Here is a 23,603-nt window from a genome sequence, read left to right as displayed (position 1 = left end):
GAATGTCTAATCTGTAATTTGATGCCTTTTGGAGATTTTTCCATCTTTCCTTGGCTTCTTTATGCACATTAATACAAATTTTTAGCTGGGGTGCCCAAACTATCAATCCCCACTGTATATATATGTTTGGGGGTTCTATGTAATTTTCTAGCAAAAAATACTGATTTTTACTTGTAAACAAAAAAGTGCCAGAAAAGGCTTCTCTCTAACCCTATAATAATACATATTTATCATATGGTGCATACTACCCAGACATCTAAGTCCTCGTGCACACTGGACATTTTTACAGCGGCTGTTTTTGGCTTTTGACTAACAACCAGTAAACCCCCCAGCATGTTATCCTGTGTGTCCATGCACACAGACTGTAATCAATGTTTTTTGCCTGGGAAAAAAACCCAGGACTAGTGGGTTTCTAGAGGAGTTTTTTAGCTGTAAAAACACTCTAATGCTGAAAAACGCAGTAAAACGTGGTAAATTGTGGTAAACCATCGTTTTTGGAGGTTTTTTTGACCCAAATAAAATTTTTTTTGATAAACAAAACCACTAAAAAACACAAACATGAAAAAAACGCGGCTAAACTCTAATGCAAAAACTCTAAAAACCGCTGAAAAACTCACGTTTTTAACGTGACTTTACACTGCTAACATTGCCAGTGTTCTTAAAACGCCCCGTGTGCATGAAGCCTGATACTGTAGCCAAGCATGGTGTGTGTGTGTGTTTTCTCAGATAAAATATGAAAGTGTTAGAAGAGAAGTGCGGGAATCATAAAAAACAAACCTACATACTCACCTAAGTGGATGCAGGATCATTCCAAGCTGCTTCTGTCCCCAGCTCTACACCAAGAACTGAGCAATCAAACTCTGCTCGCTCAGAGCCCAAGCAAGCTGCCAGTCAGGCATCTGGGCAGATCCTGACATTAAAGTCGGGATTCCCCCAGAGTCTAGACTGGCTTAGTTCATTTGTTCTTTTGTGATGTGATCTTTCTGCAATAAAAGCTTTGGACAACATTTAAAGATCCATGGTGTGCTGGCGGATAGGTACATTGATCTGTGATGTTTCTAGCATCCAGCTGGTAGTCGGTGCAGCACCCAATGAGCTGTTTCCAGGAAAGTGTGTATTGGGATTATAGACATGGGCTGGCTTTGTGATGTCAACTGACAGTGGACTTTAGCCCACTGTCTGCTGAATCTGGGTGACAGGAGTACAGAACCAAGTACATTCCTGTGACCTACCAGAGAAGTATAACTAGAAGAGTTCTGGCTATACTTCACCTTTAAAATCCATTATTATTATTCTTTTCTGGCTTTATCTCCTGTCCCAGAGACACTCATGTCTAGTGTGGTGTGTTGCAGTGTGCACATGTTAAAGCCCAGTTCTGGGATAAAACTAAACCCCCTCCCTTCCACCCTCTCTATCTGATCACTGGGTTAAAAAAAAAAAACCCAAATCACCACTCTAAAGCTTTGTTTTAATTTTCCTGAAGCCGCAGTCACATGATTATCCAGTGCCATGTTCTTCTTTTCTCGGTTTACTTCCTGGAGGGGTCTTTATCCGGATGTCCATGTCACTTCTTGCGTGAAGTAGACAATTCCCAATGGCCAGCCAGTAGAGGCATCCTCTCAGGATCCAGGAGACTGCTGACATCGAACTGAGAGGCGTGAAGGGGACAGATGGTGAGGTTTAATGTCTGGCGATGGACAGATGGAAATGAGGGGACTAGATGAGTATACTTGATTTTACCAGGTAAGGGAAGGTACCAAAAGTTGTGTGAAATCTCCATAAAAACAGAATGAAATGATTTGCAAATCTAATAGTCCCATATTTTATTTACAATAGAAAACATATCAAATGTATAAACTGAGAAAATGTACCATTTTAAGAAAAAAATAATGTATTTTTGAAATTGTTGCCAGCAACACATCTCAAAAAAGTAGGGACAAGGCCACGAAAAGCTGCCAAAGCAAGTGGTACGAATAAGGAAGAGCTGGAAGAAAATTTTGCAACTAATTAGGTTACATCTACGCTTAAAGAGCTGGGATTCCTAAACCCTTCCTCCAATTTGGATGTACATACCCTCAAATTAAACCTGAGAGTGTGCACTTTCAGCCCATATCCATTATGTAACTATAGCTTGATTATGTTTTGGTAAATATCTGAACTAAACTAAAATTGTGCCTGTGTCCAAATATATATGAACCTAACTGTATATCCAGGTTTTAGAGCAGCATATGCTCCCATCCAGACATCGTCTTTTTCAGGAAAGGCCTTGTATACGTCAGCAGGACAATGCTAAACCGCACACTGCATCTATGACAACAGCAAGACTTTGTAGTAGATGAGTCCGGGTTCTTAACTGGCCTGCCTGCAGTCCAGACCTTTCACCAACTGAAAATATTTGGCACATCTTGAAACGAAAAACACAACAAAGAATACCCAGAACTGTTGAGCAGCTAGAACCCTATATCGGACAAGAATGGGACAACACTTCTTTCCCAAAACTTCAGCAACTGGTCTCAGTTCCCAGATGTTTATAGATGTATAAAGAAGATAGGATGCTACATTGTGGTAAACCTGGCCCTGTCCCAACTTTTTTGAGACGTGTTGCTGGCTTAAATTTCAAAAGTAACTTATTTGTTTCTTAAAATGGTACATTTTCTCAGTTCACAAATTTGATGTTTTCTTTTTTTCTGTTGTGAATAAAATATGGGTTTATGAGATTTGCAGATCATTGCATTCTTTTTTTTTATGTAGATTTTACAGTGTCCAAACTCTTTTGGAATTTGGCTTGTATATTGAACAGTTGGCAGGATGGATTACAGGGGAAGGAAGGGATGGATGGATGGGGAAAACTATTGATTTTGCCCAGGGTTGTGCGTTAACACTCTGTGCATGTGTTGGTTCATGGTGGTGCAAAGGCACCCCAATACACATGCATTGTGGTGGACTGCATCACAAAAAAATGCTGTGTTTTCATTTTTGTGTTCTGGTTTGTTGGCAGCTCATTCCTTTTGAATAGACTTGCCTTAACACGATGCACATTAATCCAGCATGCTAACAGCAAAGAATGAATGGACCAGAAGTGAGCGGAAATTTCTTCAAAGTGAGGGAAAATCTCCTATTAGACAGTTGTTACTGAAAAAGATGTGCCTATTGAAAGATCCACCTGTGCTTTGTGTTCTGGTGACAACTGTAAGATTTAGGATTTCCCATCTATTATTCTCCTGATGATGGTGGTCACCAGGGCAAATATAGAGGGTAACTTTAACTAACAGGAACAGCAATACCATGGATTCTAATCCATCTCAAATCTATCCAAAACTGAAATACAGGATATATGTAGACCACTTTCTGTCCACACTATACTTAACCACTTCCCGACCGGCCGTTGTATATAAACGGCCGGATGGTGGCACTGCAGGGTCGGGTGGCCGTCTATAAACGGCCTCCCGCACCCTGCTTGTGCGCGCTCCCTGGGAGCGCGCAGCACCGCGATCCGGTGCCCGCTGTGTCCTCCGGACACAGTGAAACACCGATCGTCGGACGGGACCTCTGTACGAGGTCCCGATCATGTGATCACTGATTGGCCAATCAGTGATCACATGCAAAGTAGTAAGCAAGATGTCACTTCTGACATCATTGCTTACTATGTGTGAAATCTGTGAATGATCACAGAGGTCACATGGTACAAGGCTATTCACAAAAGCCTTGTACCATGTGACAAGCTGTGACCAATCACAGCTCACTCAGTTCTTCTCAATGAGTGCAAGAATGCACACAGAGAGAAAGAGAAATGATTGCTTTTACATCCTATATGGATGTAAAAGCAATCAGTGTAAAAAAAAAAAAAAAATCTTCATCACCCCTCACAAGTAGTACAGTGTCACCATGGTGACACTGTACTGCTAGGGTGACAGTATGTAAAAAAAAAATAAAAATAAAAAATAATAATATAAAAAAATAAAATAAAAATGTAAAAAAAATGTTTAAAAATTATAATTTTTGCTTATAAACTAATTTGGATTTTTTTTTTTTTACTAAAAAGATAACGGAATAAATTTTGGCTAAGATTTATGATGAAATATTATTTATTTGCAAAATTTTATAAAAAAAACACTTTTTTTCAAAATTTTTGGACATTTCATTTACATAGCAAAAAAAATACAAATCCCAGTGGTAAATAAATACCACCAAAATAAAGCTTTATCTATCTCAAAAAAATGGTAAAAAATTCATTTGGGTACAGTGTTGCATGACCGCGCAATTGTCATTCAAAATGTGATAGCGCTAAAAGCTGAAAATTGCCCTGGTCAGGAAGGGGGTAAAAGTGTCCGGTCTGGAAGTGGTTAATATACAGCCTCATGGCTGGTCTATAGTTCTGGAAGGGAATCCCTGGACGTTCTCTTGTGTGCACACTTTCTGTGCGCCCCCTGTGGGACAAATTGGGAACTGGCTGTGACCGCTGTGTGCCTTGGACACAGCACATGACAGATTGGGGTGAAGGGCCAATCACAGCGGCCCTTAACCACATGATCACTCTGTCCAATCACAAGAGATCACAGATGTAAACACAACAGGTCTGTGCCTGTTAATGGCTCTCCTTCCCTCACACAGATACTGTGTGTGATGGAATGAGAGCCAGATCTGTGAGGGGAGCAGTGAATACAGTTTTTTACAGTGGTACGCAGTGTCTATCAGTGTGACCTCATTAGCACACATCGATGAAGAAGGAAAATTACTTATTTGCAAAATTTTATAACAGAAACTAATAAACTTTTTTTTTTCATCTATTTAGCACAAAAATGTAAAAAAACCTAGCAGTGATTAAATACCACCAAAAGGAAGCTCTATCTGTATCAGAAAATAATAAAAATGTCACTTGGCTATAGTGTTGCATGACTAAGTGATTGTCTTTCAAAGTGTGGCAGGGCTGAAAGTTTAAACTTGGCCGGGGAAGGAAGGGGGTGTAAGTGTCCAGTATTGAAGTGGTTAAAGTTGCCAAACAAAATCTAACTGTGGAAGAATTTTTGTGCTTTAAGTGGAACGTTGATTTTTTTTTTTCTTTTTGTTAAGTGAAGCTGTTGCAGTCCACACATACAATGAAATGAATGAAGAGAGTACCTTCAGTGAATATTTCAAAATTAGATTTTCCTTTTATGTGTCCAATATAGTAAATCACATCTTTTCTTTGAGGATATAAATCCTCTCCTTATAGTATATCGTGATTGTAATAGCAGAGGAACTTTTTGGAATCCATAATCGCACTTTGGTATTTTGTTCTCCTTTAAGTATATCTGTTTACTCAGAGTTTCCATTAGCTGCTTTATTACAGAGTGACCATGTGATGTCCAAAGCTGGCACATGAGCTAGCCTGACTGCCTTCTAAAGTGACCTTGGGAATGCCCTATATTAGAGTTTACCTTTATTCTACTTACTATGCTTTTTATAGCATAGGCTTTTCACAATGCAGTGTATCTAAAGCCATGAGGTGTTTTTTTTTCCATATTTTCCATATAAGTCGAGGAGTGCTAGAACTCCTTCCAGGTGGCTATAGCTGTCTGTGTCTCTGTATCATCATTGGCAAGATTCTTCCTCTCTTTTTCGCCTGGTGACTGTTGCCACCTTGACAAAATCCAACGTTTTACAGTTGTCATCTGAACAGGAAAATCCTTCAATGGTGACACTTGTTCCAGTGACAGTTGTCTTGGGGCCTGTGCTGATGAGCAATGGAAGTGAACAGTCTAAGGCAGTGGTTCTCAACCTTCCTAATGCCGTGGCCCTTTAATACAGTTCCTCATGTTGTGGTGACCCCCAACCATAAAATTATTTACCCAGTAATTATAATTCATGAAGTGTCGTTTTACCTCCAATACTGCTGCTTCCAACACAGTAGCTGCTTTCAACACAGTAGCTGCTTTCAACACAGCAGATGCTTTCTACACATCGGAAATATGTGTTTTCTCGATGGTCTTAGGTGACCCCTGTGAAAGGGTCATTCGACCCCCAAAGGGGTCGCAACCCACAGGTTGAGAACCACTGGTCTAAGGGCTCATGTACACTGCAGCTGATAAACACACGTTTAGGAGCTGTTCAGCGTTTTTTTCAGCAGCCCCTGAACTCACCCTAATGTTTTCCTATGTGTCCATGTACACATCTTCGTTTACCGGCATTTGAGTTCACAGTCGTTTTTTGAATGCAGAAAACTTGCGTTCAGCAGTCAATTTTATCAGTGTTTCAAACGCAAAACGCTTGTAAGCGCGGCAAATCGCGTTTATAAGCGTTTGCAATTTTTTTTTCTTAACTCTTCCTGTTCCCAATGCTGTCTATAGCCTTTTTTCATCATGAAAAGAGCATGCAAAGCATTTTCAAGGTACTCAGGTGGACAAAACACTGAACACAGGATGTTCCTACCAAGCTTGTCACACATTGGAATGACCAATTCACACCTCAGACCTCTCCCACCCTTGGAAACAAAAGATATGTTAATGACCATTCACACCTCAAATTCCTCATGAAGACCCCCTGCCAGGTGACCTTAAAGACTCACTCCACCAGACACCTTTCCCATCCTTGGAAACAAAAGAAATGTTAATGAGCAAATCACACCTAATTATCTCAACACATACTGCTATCTCTGCTTCTACTCTCTGTATTTCTCTGAAACAGTCTGAAATAGTTAATAATTTACCACTTTTCAGTGCATTCTGGGCATTTGGGAGGTTCTCCTGTGCTTATCTTTAAAATACGCTTCTAAACGAAAACGCACATAAATGCGCATAAACGCGTTATGCAAACGCAGCTAAACAAACGTTTTTTAACCTAAGTTTTCCAGCAGTCAGTTTCCATCGTTCAGAAGTGTCCCGTGTACATGGGGTCTAAAGCTGAACAAAAAAATCCCCCTGCACTGCAAAGGTTAACTGCTCATCCTGTATGGGGGGTTGAGGAAGGGACTGTATTTCTTACCTATTTACTGTTCCAACAGGTCATGTCGCCTTTTCCATGACGCTGTGGCCTGTGGGCAGTCCCACAACGGCATCATGTACAATGCAGGGCTATTAACCCTGGATTGTATGTAAAATGGGAGCAAGTGTGCAACCCCAGCCGTGACAGTTTATAGGTAAGGCTTCAGCAGCCTACTTGCAGAGATGGGGGAAGCTTGCTGGAGTGCAAAATAAAGTATTTCACCTTATTCCCGCACACCCAGACATAACAAGTATTTATCCCTTGCAGCTTAGAGTTCACTTGTTAAATCTTTACTTGGAACATTTGGAACTTGCAGCATTCATTGCAGGTACAGTTCAGTTGATCTGCATTTATAGCAGTGTTTGCATGGTATAGGGAGAGAATTGGAAAAGTCAGTTGACACTGGCTCTACAGTAAGCTGTCCCCAATGGGACACTCAGACTGAAGATTTTACCTCTCTCTAATGAAGCCAACGCTTAAAAAAAAAAAAAAAAAAAAAAAAAAAAGTAAAGTTTTTCTTATATATTTCAGGTATCCTGGATGAAGTTTGATAGCATTTAAAAGGAAGCAATGTTGATAGCATTTAAAAGATATTACACATTTTTAGCAGCTTGCCCCTCCAGTTTAGGAAAATATGTTTGCAAAACATTTGGCTAATATCTGAACATACCCACCCTATAGATCAATAGGTGCCGCCAAACCAATATGTATGGATAATGCCCTAATTCTATATGTCATGGTGTGGTGGTGGTCACTCCCTGTCTCTTGAAGGCCCCCTTACTGGCTGGCATGTTGCTGATTCTCAATCACTAGTGAGAGATTAGTAATAGAGCAACAGCTCTCTAGTGGAGCTGGGAGGGAGCAATGCCATGTGATTCTCTTGTTGCTAGTGTGACATGGATTTTAGAATTACAATTTTTTTAGAATCCAAACTCAAATGATTTACAAACTGCTCCTATTCTAAGGTCCACCAGTAGGTCCTGTAAGCTCTCGTCCACAAGTTTTTAGCTTTAGGCATGCACAGATGAATCTTTCCATCAGTGGCGTGAAGAGATACAAGAGATGGCCAGAGATAGCAGACATGATACAAGAGATGGTTAAAGGCTGTGGACATGACATGAGATGGTCAGAGACTGTGTGAACATGATGCAAGAGATAGCCAGAGATTGTGGCCATAGCCGTGCTCACAGCAGCCAAGGGTGGATAGTGCAGGGGTCCAGTCTCTGGGACTCTGTGTGGTTGTGCTCACAGTGGTGTGGTGGGAGTCTCCAGCATACAAGGATGGATGGTGCAGGGGTCCGGTCTCTGGGACTCTGTGTGGTGGGAGTCTCCAGCATACAAGGATGGATGGTGCAGGGGTCCGGTCTCTGGGACTCTGTGTGGTTGTGCTCACAGTGGTGTGGTGGGAGTCTCCAGCATCCAAGGATGGATGGTGCAGGGGTCTGGTCTCTGGGGCTCCATGTGGTTGTGCTCACAGTGGTGTGGTGGGAGTCTCCAGTAGTTATAAGTGGATGGTGCAGGACAGGAGCCCAGTCTCCTGGTCTCCATGTCTGTGCAGATTACAGTGGGATGGTGCAGGCCGGCTCCAGTCTCCGTGTTTGGACTCGGGAGGTGTGTCCACTTACGTGCTGCTGTGCTGTCGTTCTTTAAAACGTGGTGTCAGGTGGCCCCATGATGTCACTAACTCACTGCGTATGGGCCCACCAGGCCAAAGATGGCCGAGCATGTCCAGGCCCAGTTAGTTTTGAAACTGTGCATGCGTAATTCCAATGCTGTCCCAAGACCATATTATTTACAGACGGTTGGCAACCCTGATGTCATCCCTCTGGTGGGTGTCACCTGGGTGCAGTCCGCACCACCATAGCGACACCACTGAATTCCATAGTAATGGCGGCAGACATTTCTCGCCATTATGGACTAATCCACTGATACTTCCTGGACAGTTTAGGTCACATGTACAAACATAGGTCGAGGCATGGACACCATAGACTCTAAAGTAACCTTACCTGGGCTCCTGTGGCTTGTACTCTAAGGATTTTAATTAGAAAAAAAATTATCTTACTATGATTCAAATTGAAAGTAAAAATACACATACTGTGTGTGTGTATATGTGTATATATATATATATATATATATATATATATACATAAACACTGTCTTGTCTGGTCACACCTATCTGTCCACTGTGTATATACATTGCAATCCTCGGCTAGCAAAACCTAGCTTAAAGTGTTACTGAACCCACAACAGTAAAATCAGTCTGTATATGCAGTAAAGCATGCTTGTTATAATCTCTGTGAAACCTAAGGGTTTAATCCTCTGCAAAGTTTGAATATGGTGTTTGATCCTCCTCTTCTCCCAGTGCCCCTCTCTTATCTCCTGATATGACATATAATGTGGAGGCACTCTGCACATGCTCAGTTTGGTGTATATTGCTAGAGAGTTTTTTTTTTTTTTCTTGGGAGAGTGCATGTGATCAGCACAGGGCCAATCAGCACTGTCCAGATAGCGGGCCAGGGTTTATGCAGCCTCATAGGACAATCAGGGGAGAATGAAAACTCCTCCTACAAGCTTTAGCCAGTGCTCTGCTGAACACTGATAGAAGTGCAAGACTGCTGATTGATGAGAAAAGGTATTTAGCAGTTTATATTTAGTAAACTAATTGCATTTCCATGTATTGTGTACTGTGGGAGACTAGATCGAGTGTATGCAGGGTCCTGGGTTTAGTAACACTTTAACAATAAAAACAATTAGTATAGAGTTGCCCAAGTCTAAACATGGTAACAAAGATGTCAACAATAGCCTCAAATAAACAAAAACTTTTGCAAATGGGGCCACTAAATAGCATATCATGCTCACTGATTATCACAATAATATGGCTCCTTCTAAACAGCCAAAAGAGGCCAATGGTTATCCATACCGACACTGCCCGTTTATTGCCTTTATGTATTCCATTATATTATAGTGTCCTTTGGACCATGTCCTTCAAATGTGAGCATACAACATTTACATAAAAGAGCAGTAAAGTAATACGGAAGCAGTACAGACAGTTGCTACATAGGTAAAGCTGATATCTGCCCAAACAGATACTGAAATGTAACTTCATCACATTGTAATGACTTTTTAACTAGTAATTGATATGACAGTCTGCAGATATACTGAGGCTCATCTGTATGAACTGACCTGGAGCAGATGAAAGCAGTAAGTAATGGCAAGCAAGTGGATAATAAAGGAGCATAGGGCAGCCGCAAAGCATATAGCAACTTCTGTATTCATCCCATTCTACGAAAAGGCTTGTTTTCCTTAGTTATGTTTAACATATTTGTTCCTGCACCTGGTCTTTTGGTAATATGGATTTTCACAAATGCAGAAAACTATTTTTATATTCTGGATGATTTTTTTCATTCTGTAGATGCCAGCACACTCAGACCAGCCACAATGAGGAGAATCTGCGACCAGAGACATCCCAGACCAGGTCCTTAATGGATATTGGCACCAGACGTGTCTTCACTGCTGATCATGACATTTTCAGAGAGAGCGTTAGAAGATTTTTCCAACAGGAGGTGGCGCCCTACCATGCTGAGTGAGTTATGTCTGTGCTCAGGGAGACACACCTATGGATTCCTATGTCATCCAAATGGAAGTTTTATTGATATTTTTTTGACTCCTGTCGAAAATTAAGGACCCATTTCAACCTTGATTTTCCAATAGGTACTGGTGTGTGGGCTTGCTAATATGCTTTTTATATCTATAAGAATCTCTACTTCTAAAGTTTCTACATTTGAATTCCCATGTCCTCCTCCTGTGGATGTGCTGTGGTCTTTTACTTTTGATTTTAATTTATTACTAAGGCTGGCCATACACTATACCATTTTCTGCCCAATTTCCTTTAGATTTACCTTCAACTGTGTGGTAAATCTAAAGTAAAAATCTCAAGAAAATTGTATAATGTATGACAAGCCTAGGTATATTGAATGTATTAGGTTAAGTGAGTGTCTCCAGTGGGGAATAGCAGAGTCTGGGTCTTGGGTTTGAATGGGAGAGAAGGTTAGGGGCAACAATTGTTGTTAGGAGTCTTCTGGAACACAGGTGTTCAACCTGTTGATTAGTACCCCAAAATGGAATTTTTGGGCTCCCATGCTATCAGATATATCGTTGCATCTCTAAGGAGGTAAAAAGAGTCCTTTATTTTGGGATACAAAACAATGTCTACTGACTGCTGTTATCCAAACCCATGTCCGATTGGCATTTGGTGCCCAGTTACAAGAAAAGCTGAGCGCCAGAGATAACCAGATTGGTTTATGAATTTCGACAACGTAAATTTGGATTCATCTAAACATGTATGTTTTAGAGAAAATATTGGAATATAAAGCATTTGTTGAGTCAATTGTAGGGAATGGGCAAACCGCTAAAGCAATTCTACAAATATCAGTAATGATGGGCTGGCGCAATAATTGTTTAGTAAGACAGAATTCTATATCTGCAAAGATGATCTAAAAAGAATTTAATAGACGGTGAATCGATAAGGCTAGTAGTGTGGAGACAAGAAAAGTGATAAGTCTTATAAGAATGTGAAATCAAACTAGAGGTGAAAGAAATCATAGGAGGAGCAATATGGAACTAAGAAAAGAAAGTAAATTAGTACATTGAGTACAAGCAAGTGGTATCCAGTTCCAAGGGAGCAATTAAAAGCAAAACTAAAGGAAGAAACTTTATTTTTTTCATTTATAGAATAAGGAAGTGTCATACCCTTGTCAGATTTTTTTTTTTCTTTTTGCCATCTGTGTCCTATTGGGGAGATTTCCCTTCACATCCTGTGCCATAGCCAAAAAAGGAAGTGAGAAGAAATTCCCCCAAAGTGAGGGAATCCCCGGTTGTCACCAGGGTCACAAGAACTAGTGTCCCCATTAGAAGATTTCCCCTCTATTCCTATTTTGGGCAGAACCCAAAATTTGGGGTTTTCTTTCATTTTCGGTGGCGAACGTAAACATGACAAATAGAGACCATCCATAGCTTGAATATTAGTTTGTAGTAAACTGACTCTTTGAAGCGAAACTTCACCCAAGAGGGGAAGTTCATTTTTCTTCCTCCTCCCCCCTCCTCTAACACCTTTTGGACACAAATTTAAAATTTTTGGGAAGTGGGGTACCTATTTTTGACAGGTACCCGCTCCCGTTTCTGCTTGGATTGCCTACACAATCCGAAGTTCGGTTCCCCCTCTCTTTACACGCAGCTTTCTTAGACACATCACAGGTCCCAGAAAGCTGCAGGACCATTCACAAAATGCATCTAGTGCATGCGAAGTAGGAAGCCAGCTGTGAAGCCACTAGGACCTGCAACCGATCTCCCATCATAAAGATGTCAGCTCCGGGCACCCAAAAACCAGTGAAGAACTGGTCAGGTGATGACAGAGCTGGATCCCTAGACAGGTAAGTGTCCTTATATTAAAAGTCAGCAGCCACAGTATTTGTAGCTGCTGAATTTACCATTTTGTGGGAGCCACTGAAGATCCTCTAAAGTTTTTAACTTAAATTATACACAAATTTTTTTGAAAGCCCATCTCCTCCATGAAAATGGAGACCTTAGATCACAAACTTCTATGGTGGCAGCTAGCAGACTTACAGACCACTTGCATTGTTTAGTATTCTTTTCCTGAACTGCTGAGCATACTTCAACCAAGACCTAGTTAGCTGCATAGACTTCTATGGCAGACTGTACATAAGATAATGAATGGACCGATGGGCAGTAGGCCTGTAACTGCCCCCCCCCCCTCCAACTGTATACAAAAAGAGTAAATTGACTTTTATTTTGCTGAAACAAAACGCCTACCCAGTACTGTATTATTGTGTGGGTTCCATCAGTACAGGCTGCTGGTTCTGGTCTACATGTGAAGGGCCACAAGAGAGATTTTTACTCTGTACTGCAGTGAGTGGGGCAGGCTCTTTCTTACAGCCCTGTGTGCATGCGTGTGTGTGTGTGGGGAGTTATCTATAATTGGTAAAAGTACCCAGTGAATCTGTCAAGATTATATTTTCACATACATCAGATAAGAAACCTTGTGGTATGTTGGCAGTAATGTTGAGTGTGCCCACCAGAGCCACTGTTAAGGCAGTACAGCCATCCCTCCTGTGCCAGACCTGGGCCCATCAGTTCAAATAGGGTAGCCTGGGCACCTGCCAAGAGGGATGGCTTTACTGCTGACCAGGGCTGGGACAAGGGAGGGGGCCGAGTGTTGAGGGGGTACGTTGTGAGCTTCAGCTAATCCTTCAACTCTGTGGCAGGCATGGTCCTCCCCTCAACGCAGACTAAAGCTACCAGCTTCTGTCCCCGCTCGCTGGCCCGCTCACCACCTGTAGCACTTCCATAGACCTTGAACTACAGGTTTGGGAGGTGGTAAGCAGACTTGTGTCTGTTTACATCCACATAACTCCTAATTCCAATCCAATCCGATCTGCTAAAAAAGCATAATGAAGTGGAACCGTTTCCTTTTGTCTGGGCAGATCAAATCCAAGGGCAGTTGGGGCATAAATGGACAGCCGGTCCATCTACATCCAGCTATGCATAATCGGAGAGGATACAGACATTTTATCTACCCGCTATGATCTGTGGGGGATCGATGTGTGAGCACTAAGGACTCATTCACACAGGTAGTTTGGCCATGTGAATGAGTGGATTGGTGATGCAGTTGGATCCGCCTGTTACTCTCAGGCTGGCCATACATTATACAGGCCTTTGCGCTACATAGTTGAAAGTAAATCTAAAGAAAATCCAACAAGAAAATTGTATAATGTATGGCCAACTTAAGGGGACACAGCAGCTGTAGGAACACAGCCATTGGTTCTGATTTGACAGGTGTGCAGTGGGTGAGTGGCCCTGAATGCACCGTTTGTGTTCAGTGCTATACACCTTCACCCACACGCCTGTCATGTTAGGACCTGCAGCTATGTCCGCATAGCTGCTGCATCCCCATAGAGTTACATAGGCTGACTGCACACAACTCCAGGTGGCTCCAGCCACATAAACAAACCACTGGTTCACCCTGTACAGGCCACAGCACCCATGTGGATGAGCCTCAAGACCTCATTCGCACACACAGCTTTTTGACATCGATCGTAATTGTTTTCTCACAGACTTCTAGATAGAAATAATATGGATATATTATATAAAAAAATTTGTTTTTTTTGCTGCTAATTGTAATGTCGACCTAAATTGTTGTGTACCCCGACTAACATCGGTGGGGTGGATGGTTTGATATTTATGTCTATGATATGTGGTTGATATTCATCCATATTTTTATTATCATTTTTTTAGTATCATATTTGATTTTCTTAAATTTTTTATATTTTATATATATATTGTGAGTCAGAATGTAGAGTTCCGCTGTAATAACACTGGCCCTTTAAAAGACAATTGTATGAGATATTGCCCATATCGAGTATTTCTTTGGTAATTTATAAATGTATTTGTTAACATATTGTAATGGCTCTAGGTTGCCTTGATATGACATTTGTATAGATATAATATATATTCATTGACTTAAACCCAAAAACCCACAATTATAGTGAAAAGATCAAAACCCAAAGAGATTACCCAAAAAATAAAAAATATCAAATATATATAAAAGAACAAAAATAAATAAAGTCCCAATATGCAAAGTGTCCAAATAATGTGTCCAAACAAAGATCAATTTCTTGATAGGAAGACGCTTCCTACTCCACTGAAGAAGATGCAAAGACACTCTGTACATATGTGGTTGATTACAAACTGGAATTTGTTTGTTTTAGGGTAATTATGCACTTTATATATAGTTTGCAGTGATATTTAAAATTTAATTTTTTTTTTTTTCTCTCACATGAGTGCTGTGACACTGGAGTGTTGTTTTTTTTTTTTGCATGATACACGTGTGGCACTTTAGTTCTGGGATTTAAAAGGTAATATACTATGTTGAGATTTTGTTTTTTGAGGTATTTGAAGAGCACCTGTGATTGATTTGCATCTTCTTCAGTGGAGTAGGAAGCGTCTTCCTATCAAGAAATTGATCTTTGTTTGGACACATTATTTGGACACTTTGCATATTGGGACTTTATTTATTTTTGTTCTTTTATATATATTTTCTATTTTTTATTTTTTGGGTAATCTCTTTGGGTTTTGATCTTTTCACTATAATTGTGGGTTTTTGGGTTTAAGTCAATGAATATATATTTTATTAGTACTTCAGGGGAAGGATATTGATATGACTTTAAGGGATTTTTGAGGATTTTATGTATATATGTGTGCTGATTTATACTTATTCAATTTGTATAGATATAATTTCTCTAAGCAATTTGTCCTTGGACAGTAGCAAGTGGGGTATAAATTGCTGGCATGTAGTGACGCTCATCTTTCCGCTCCGTGAAGATATCAGGTGACAAAACGCATAGGGTGGAGCTTCGGATTGATGTCACTACGTTCCGTAAGCTGCCGGAGTCTCCAGCTTCTGAGACGGCTTATGTGTTGTGCGGTTCATGCTAGTGTCGGCTTATGGCACTTTACCATGTGAGTGATTTGGATATGATTTTATAAATAAAAACCTGCTATACAGTATTACACTGTCGCCTGCTTTGTTCTCTTCCCTTTGAGCCTATATATTATATGAAGATTCGGATAATATTGGAGAGTCTTTTTGCCGTGGTTACCAGTCTGCAGACCATTGCTCCCAGAGAAAATGCGCAAATTGCTAGTTTATAACATTACTAGCAATTTGCTCTGGTGAGTTTATTTATTTCTATTGGTGAAGGATTGTTGCACATTTGTGATGGATTTCTTCACATCATATTATTTGAATTGAGAGACATCACAGAAATATTTTTTTGAAGCACTTATATTGTAGTTTTATGAAAATGTATATATTTTTTACAAGTTTGCATTTATGTTATCACTATCACAAATAAGGGTTGATTTATTTGTTATATATTATTATTGATTGATTTAATAAGCGCTAACTTTTTTCCTGATTTATACTATTATCTTTGTTAGAGGGTGAGGTTTAGCAGCTTGAATATAACACAATTATATATTTGAAGGGTTTTTTTGCGCTGTATTCACTTATTTGTTATTTTACTACAGTGTTATCTTGTAGATATAGCCGGAATTTTGATGAGTTTGTGTTCACTAATAACAATTTTAGTTTATTTTTAGAAAAAATATTATTTGTTCATTTCAGAAGGGTTGGGCCCTCTCAGGTAGGCTGTACGGGGCCCTGTGATTTCTAACAGCAACCCTGGTGCCCATATATGTTTATTTTTGAGGCAATTTTGCATTTCACTAGTAAACCACCTAGTTTTTGCCTTGTTTACAGGTAGCATGCTCCGACTAAAAATGATGTAATTTATAAGATGCAAAGCTCAGGTGCATTGTTACCAAGTCCAACCTTTACCATTTAAAGGTTCACCCCACCCTATTATTTAAAAGTATCTGCAGAGAAACTCTAATTGATCATTTTTTATTCCCTTTTTCTTAGGTGGGAGAAAGCTGGACAAGTGAGTCGGGAATTGTGGGAGAAGGCTGGCCAGCAGGGTCTCCTTGGTGTTGCTATTCCAGAAGAGCATGGTGGTGTTGGTGGTGATATCCTGTCATCTGCTGTTGTGTGGGAAGAACAGTAAGTCACTGAACCCATCAATCACTCCGATGTTCTTTGTCTGTATTTTGTCATCCCTGTAAATCTCTATGTGGTCTTTCTCAGGATGTATGTGAATTGTACAGGACCTGGCTTCAGTCTCCACTCCGATATCGTCATGCCGTATATCTCCCGGTATGGCAGCAAGAGCCAGATACAGAAATATATTACACAGATGGCGGCTGGTAAATGTATAGGTGCCATTGCAATGACAGAGCCAGGAGCAGGAAGGTAAGCTGCACTTATTTAGAAATATACACTAAATTCCTCCAGTTACTGTTTCTGATTAACATAATATTACTTTTAGTGATCTGCAGGGTGTGCGGACTAATGCTAAGAAAGATGGAAGTGATTGGATTTTGAAAGGCAGCAAGGTGAGTTATTTGAAATATAAACTTCGGTGGTGCTTTACACTAGGCCTGCTGTGTTCTGTGTCTTGTATATGTTGCAAGGTATAATAATGGATTCTGTGTGTGTTGTGTGGTTTTTTTTTTTTTTGTAAAGCATTAAAAGAGGTAAATGAATGTTCAAACAACATTTTAGAATATTCATCTTGTTAAAATATCAACAACAAAACCTTTATCACCATCTAGTAGTATAAATTGATGCTGTAGTTGCACAGCAGGCACCTAAGGTTCTTTATTATAAATCGACTCTGACAGGTCAAAAATTAAGTTTCGAGCCCTCTGGAAAATCCAAACTGCAGAGATGTTGGCACGCCACCTCTCTTCTCCCGCATTGGAGGGCTCATTGCCTGTGTAGCCTACCACCCGTTCTACATAAATGGAGCATGTCTATGTCTTTGCCAGTTTTGACTTTCAGAAAGTCTTTTATTTGCATAGAAACTTTGCAGCCTCTTGGTACAAGCTATGGCACCATTGGTATGAGTGGGCATCAGGCATACACCTGCATGCCAGTTTTACTCCACAGCGCATTCTATGCTTAACCCCTTAACTTCTGATTTTATTTTATTATCAAAGGAAAACTGGCAAAATAGTAAAAAAAAGATAATTTTTTTTAAATTTAGCTGTGTGTTTCTTGTTACTACCATAATCTACCACCAAAGAACAACCCAAAATTAAATTCTCCAGCTCTTGACGATCGCAGCGATACCATATATGTCTATGTTATTTGTTGTTTGTACCCGCAGTACAGCCCAGAAACAATAGTGCACATTTTGTTTTTTTACCTAAAACACACTTACACCACATTTGTTTGTTTTTTTTAATTCTGACCTTGACTCAAACACTTACCCTGGCACTGAACTAGATCAAACCTTGATCTAGGTATTTTTTCTTTATTTTTTAATATTTATGTATTTTTTTTTTTTTTACAAACATTTTTTTTCCCTCTATGCTAGGAGTTAGAGAGATACAACGTATCTCTCTCCTCTATTCATACAGAGAAAAAAAAACAAGGGGGCCAGGCTGTACAGTGACTGAACACTGTGATAGCCAATAAGAAGCTATCACAGCGATCATGTGACCTGGAATCGGGAGTCCCGGGCCCCGATCGTTAGAACGGGACCCAGTGCTTTCAGTGACACCGCGGTCTTTGTGCTGGTAGCGCGTTGTGCGGCACGCTCTCAGCAGAAAGACAGGTACGCAAGTTTGCGGCCCCACGGAAAAAAGCCCAGTTCTGTGAGGCCTCATATTTGTGTTACATTGGTGTCAAGGGGTTAAAGTATAAGTTCACCTTCAGAAACATGTTACATTCTACACCTGTTTTTAGGGTGAAACATGTAACATGTTCCCACTCCTGCAGTTCTCATCCCTGATTTCCCCCCCCCCCCCTCCTTGTGACAGCGGGTCAGGGATCTTCTCGTTCCTGCAGTCACAATTTTAAAAGACGTGACCATGCGGGGCTTTGCCCACTCAGCTACATCATTTATTCACAGAGTTCTGTGAATGGGAGAACTACAACTACCGTCAGCCTTTGCAGCTGATGGGTTGTAGTTCGCAATGAACTTCCAGGGCACTGGTAGTTCATTCAGTCTTCCTGTCATTGTGTAACTGCCTGTACTGTACAATGTATGAGTAGACCGCTTACACTGACAATCTATAGGAGTCCTGCATTGCACCCGTGATCTGCTGATTACAAGTGCAGTGCTCTGCTAGCTCCTAATAATATATACACTTTTTTTTTTTTACTTGTAAAAAGATGTGCATTTTTGTATTTATTTATTTTTCGTTGTTCAGACAGCGCTAAGTACAGTTTATCTGCCTGCCAGCCAGGCAACTAGGTTTTTAGGAGGTTACGAATGGCAGCCTCCACATCTCCTTTTACAGGTTACCAGTGAAGGAAAAAAAGTTTATGATTTGATTTTTAAAACCTTTTATGAGAGAACGATGCCAATTTTTTTATTCTTTAAAACATGTCAGTTGCCTGTTTCTTAGGCTGGCCATAGACGGGCCGTTTATCAGCCGAATTGTCGGCCAATAAATGAAAAATTGGTTGTTGCTGCCATGGATGCTGCCACCAATGCTTACGAAAAACGGTCGTTTTTCGTAGATTTTCCAGCATGAACGATAAAAAGAAACGAGAAGATCCGCAAAAACGGCCGATGGGATTGCCCCACTAATGGTGTGAATATCAGCCGATTTTTCGGTCGGACGAAAATTCGTCCGATAAACGACCCGTCTATGGCCTGCATTATACTGACTCCCTAGCTTCAATATGTCCTGAATCACTGACCCAGAACAGGTATATAGATCAGGAAATTCAGAAAGAGAATCAAAAGTCATTGGAGCGGATTTATTAAATCTGGAGAGTGCAAAATCTGGTGCAGCTGTGCATGGTAGCCAATCCACTTTTAGCTTCAGCTTGTTCAATTCAGTTTTGACAAAAAAAAAAAAAAAAACTAGAAGCTGATTGATTTCTATACGGAGATGCACCAGATTTTGCACTCTCCAGTTTTAGTAAATCAAATGCATTATCTACAGACTTGTACATTTTGGGTCATTGCACAGTGTATTGGTGCCAAAGGTTTGTTGTGACAGCCAGAGCACTAGCATCTTCAGAAGAGGTCAGCCTTGACAACCTCCATGCTTTCCTCACTACAAGTTTCCTTTAACCTCTTCCTGTCTGGCATATGTCGATAAACGGCCAGATGGGAGCCCTGCTGATGCAGATGGACGTTTCTAAACGTCCCCCCGCATCCATTGCCTGTGCACGCTCCCTGAGAGCGTGCGAACACAGATCGCTGTACGGGACCTCTGTGTGAGGTCCCGATTCATGTGATCACTGATTGACCAATCAATGATCACATGAGCAGTAGTAAACAAGATGTCACTTCCTGACATCATTGCTTACTACTTGTGAAACCTGTGAATGATCACATAGGTCACAAGGCACAAGGCTATTCATAACAGCCTTGTACCATGTGACAAGCTGTGACCAATCACAGCTCACACAGTATTTCTCAATGGCTGCAGTAATGCAGCCAGAGAGAAGAAAAAATGATTGCTTTTACAGCCTTTATGTAAAAAAATCTTCATCACCCCCCACAAGTAGTACAGTGTCACTATGGTAACCCTGTACTGCTAGGGTGACAGTATGTTAAAAAAAAATTAAAAATAATAATAACATAAAAAAATAAATAAATAAAAATGTAAATAAATGTTTTGAAAAATTATAATTTTTTGTTATTTTTTTTAATCTAAAAAGACAGATGAATACATTTTGGCCAAGATTTATGAAGAAAGATTTATTTGTAAATTTTTAAAAGAAAAACACTTTTTTTGAAATGTTTTGGATATTTTAATTTAAATAGAAAAAAAATTAAAATCCCAGTGGTGAATAAATACCACCAAAATACAGTTTTATCTATCTCAAAAAAATGGTAAAAAATTAATATTGGTACAGTGTTGCATGACCGCGCAATTGTCATTCAAAGTGTGATAGCACTGAAAGCTGAAAATTGGCCTGGACAGGAAGGGGGTGACAGTGTCCGGACTTGAAGTGGTTAATAAAGTCTTACCCTAGGTTACCATCTAAGCGATTTCCACAGTGTTTTGCGTTTTGCAGAAATGCAGTACGGTCCATTTTAACATGATTTCCTATAGGACATGTTCACATCTCCGTGTTTTCACCCGGTGCATTTTTAGTTCTATAAACTTCAATGGAAATGCTGCAGAAAAGCATGTAGTGCGTTTTTGATGTGTTTTTGCCACGTTTTTGATGCGTTTTGTGTTTTAAATCTGCCTAGCAACAAGAAAAATGGAAAAAAAAACTAATTCAAAACTCATCAAAAATGTGGCAAAAACACAATACAGAAACTGCTCAAACTAAACCTGCATAGGTGTGAACCTAGCCTTAAGGAGTTTGATGTTTAACTAATCAAATGGTTTAATGTTTCACTGTGCTAATCTCAAAAGCTTTTGCTATTGATTGACACACTAGGCTACAACACATCATTGCCCTTTGTACTGCTATTATGTAACAGACTGTATGTGTGTTCAGAGTAATATCATATTTCATAATGCACTTTTTTTTTTTTTTCTTTCTTTTTTTTTTTTTTTGCACTTGTGCAGTACAAAAATTTTAGCTTTTATAGTTTTTAGTTTTTTTTTAATACTCTGTGTCTGGGTAATCTGTATATATAAGGCAAGGTTCCGATTTTGATCCGATTTTCAGTGATATTATGTAGTGCAACTTGGATGTGATTTGCATATTTTACGTGCCCAAAATCATGCTGGAATTGCACCAAAGGCAGGAACCTTCTCCAAATTTGTGCTGTGCTGAGTTGCATTGATGTAAACAGGCTCCATTGAAAACAATGTGATTTTCATTGTCATTTCAATTTGTGCCATTCAAGTCACATCTGAAATTGAACTAGTGCAAGCAGAGTCTAAGGCAGGGGTGGGCAAACGTTTTGACTTGAGGGCCGAAATGGGTTCATATATTGGACCCGTGGGCCGGACCAAGAGTACATGAATGATGTGTATGTGTCATCCATAGTAAGTATAGTAATATTCCCCCATAGTAAGCATAGTAATTCATCCCCCATATAGTAATTCATCCCCCATATAGTAATTCATCCCCCCATAGTAATTCATCCCCCATATAGTAATTCATTCCCCATATTAATTTATCCCCCATATTAATTCATCCCTCATATAGTAATTCATCCCCCATATAGTAATTCATCCCCCATATAGTAATTCATCCCCCATATGGTAATTCATCCCCCCTATAGTAATTCATCCCCCCTATAGTAATTCATTCCCCATATTAATTCATCCCCCATATTAATTCATCCCTCATATAGTATTTCATCCCCCACAGTACTATTCCCCCCCAAGTAGTAAGCCAAGTCCCCCCTGTGTCAATTCACTTACCTTTGCTCCGCACGTTCCTCTCGCCATGTTCCCGCGCTGTTCCGGTCTTCAGGGTGGACTGTGAGAGGAGCCTAGCTCCCCTCACGTTCCTCACGCTGCCCCGCCTACACACATTCTGACAGCCGATGTTTGCCACGCTCCGCGGGCCGGATTAAAAGGTCCGCCGGGCCGTATACGGCCCGCGGGCCGTAGTTTGCCCATTGCTGGTCTAAGGCTTGGTTTATACCTATGAAGTTTGCTTTTGATCTGTTTCTGCTGTGCTATTTGTGGTGCACACATGTTTTTTACGTGTTTTTAATGCATTTTGTGGTTTTCTGCTTTTTGTTTTGGGCAGATTAAAAAACACGTCAAAAACACATCAAAACCACACTACATGCTTTTCTGCAGCGTCTCCATTGAAGTCTTTTAAGAGCAAATTGTGCGTTTTTGGTTCAGTAAAGTCCCTGACCCTTTCCAGCAGCAGCTGAAAAAAACAAAGATGTGAATAAAATTCTTCATTATTCAATAACAGTGTTCTAAGAGATATTCAGAATCAGTCTATTGGGTACAAATACTAGTATATTATAAATAATGGTAAATAAATAAAATTGCAGCACTAATCAAAAAAACAAAGTCCAATAAAGCAAAAAAATTCTAGTCCCCTGACGACGTCATTTGGATGACGAAATGCGTTGGGTGGAGCTTCAGCGTGTGACATCATCATGTTTTTTGGAGGGACAGAAGCTATTTTCTTGGTTGGAAACTTGATTCAAATGCTGGTAACCATCCAAAACAATGTATGATTAACTTGTAATCAGGGGCGGACTGACCATTTAGATACTCGGGCACTGCCCGAGGGCCCGGGGTCAGTAGGGGGCCCCATGAGATGCCCCTGGTACTTTTCATAGTCTTTTTGGGTGTGGTTTGAGTGTGGGCGAGGACACAGGGGCCCCATGATTTCCTATTGCCCGGGGGCCCCATGAGTTGTCAGTCCGCCCCTGCTTGTAATTAAACATGGTGATTTTATTACTTTAATACTACACTATGAGTGGCCTTTTTCATTTATTCCATATCTAAATATTGGATGGGAGTCTTCTTTTAGGACCGATTTCAGATCTTTAAGGGGAGGATTGATATCCATCTGGATGAGGATTGCTGGTTCCATGATCTACACATATTCATCTCCCATTTGAGTTGCCTATATTGACTGGTGTGTTTCGGTCAGAATTTCTGGTAAGAGGCTGAACCATTCGGGTGTCCTGGTGATGGTGGATCATGGGAATTACATTTGGGACTTTATAACTGGGATTTTTTCTTATTTATTAAGTGTTCTTGCATGGCAAGACCACTTACTGTTATCTCACATATATACAGTTGCAAGAAAAAGTATGTGAACCCCTTGGGATTACGTGGAGTTTTGCATGAATTGGGCATAAAATGTGCTCTGAATGTCATCTAAGTCACAACAATAGAAGAACACAGTCTGCTGAACATAATACTACACAAACATTAGATGTTGCTATGGTTTAATTGCACATAACATGTAAACATTCACAGTGCAGGGAGGAAAAAGTATGTGAGGCCCTAGCTTAATGACTTCTCCCAGAGCTAATTGGAGCCAGGAGTGAGCCAACCTTGACTCCAATCAGTGTGATGATATTGGATGTGTT

The 23,603-nt window shown here is 40.3% G+C and overlaps 1 protein-coding gene across 1 annotated transcript in view; it reads left to right on the top strand.

Annotated features, from left to right (window-relative positions):
- Positions 1-23,603, top strand: part of ACADL (acyl-CoA dehydrogenase long chain) — a 50,507-nt gene that overhangs the window by 5,584 nt on the left and 21,320 nt on the right. The window contains exons 2-5 of the mRNA XM_089672187.1: positions 10,373-10,543; positions 16,460-16,597; positions 16,682-16,846; positions 16,923-16,989. Coding sequence (XP_089528313.1) covers positions 10,373-10,543; positions 16,460-16,597; positions 16,682-16,846; positions 16,923-16,989 — 541 coding nt within the window. The remainder of the gene's footprint in view (positions 1-10,372; positions 10,544-16,459; positions 16,598-16,681; positions 16,847-16,922; positions 16,990-23,603) is intronic.

This window comes from Staurois parvus, unplaced genomic scaffold (assembly GCF_062004578.1).
Source record: "Staurois parvus isolate SC_StPar_1 unplaced genomic scaffold, SC_StPar_1.0 ptg000011l, whole genome shotgun sequence".
Taxonomy (NCBI): Eukaryota; Metazoa; Chordata; class Amphibia; order Anura; family Ranidae; genus Staurois; species Staurois parvus.
Note: the sequence above shows the minus strand (reverse complement) of the source record. Positions and strands in the feature narration are given on the sequence as shown.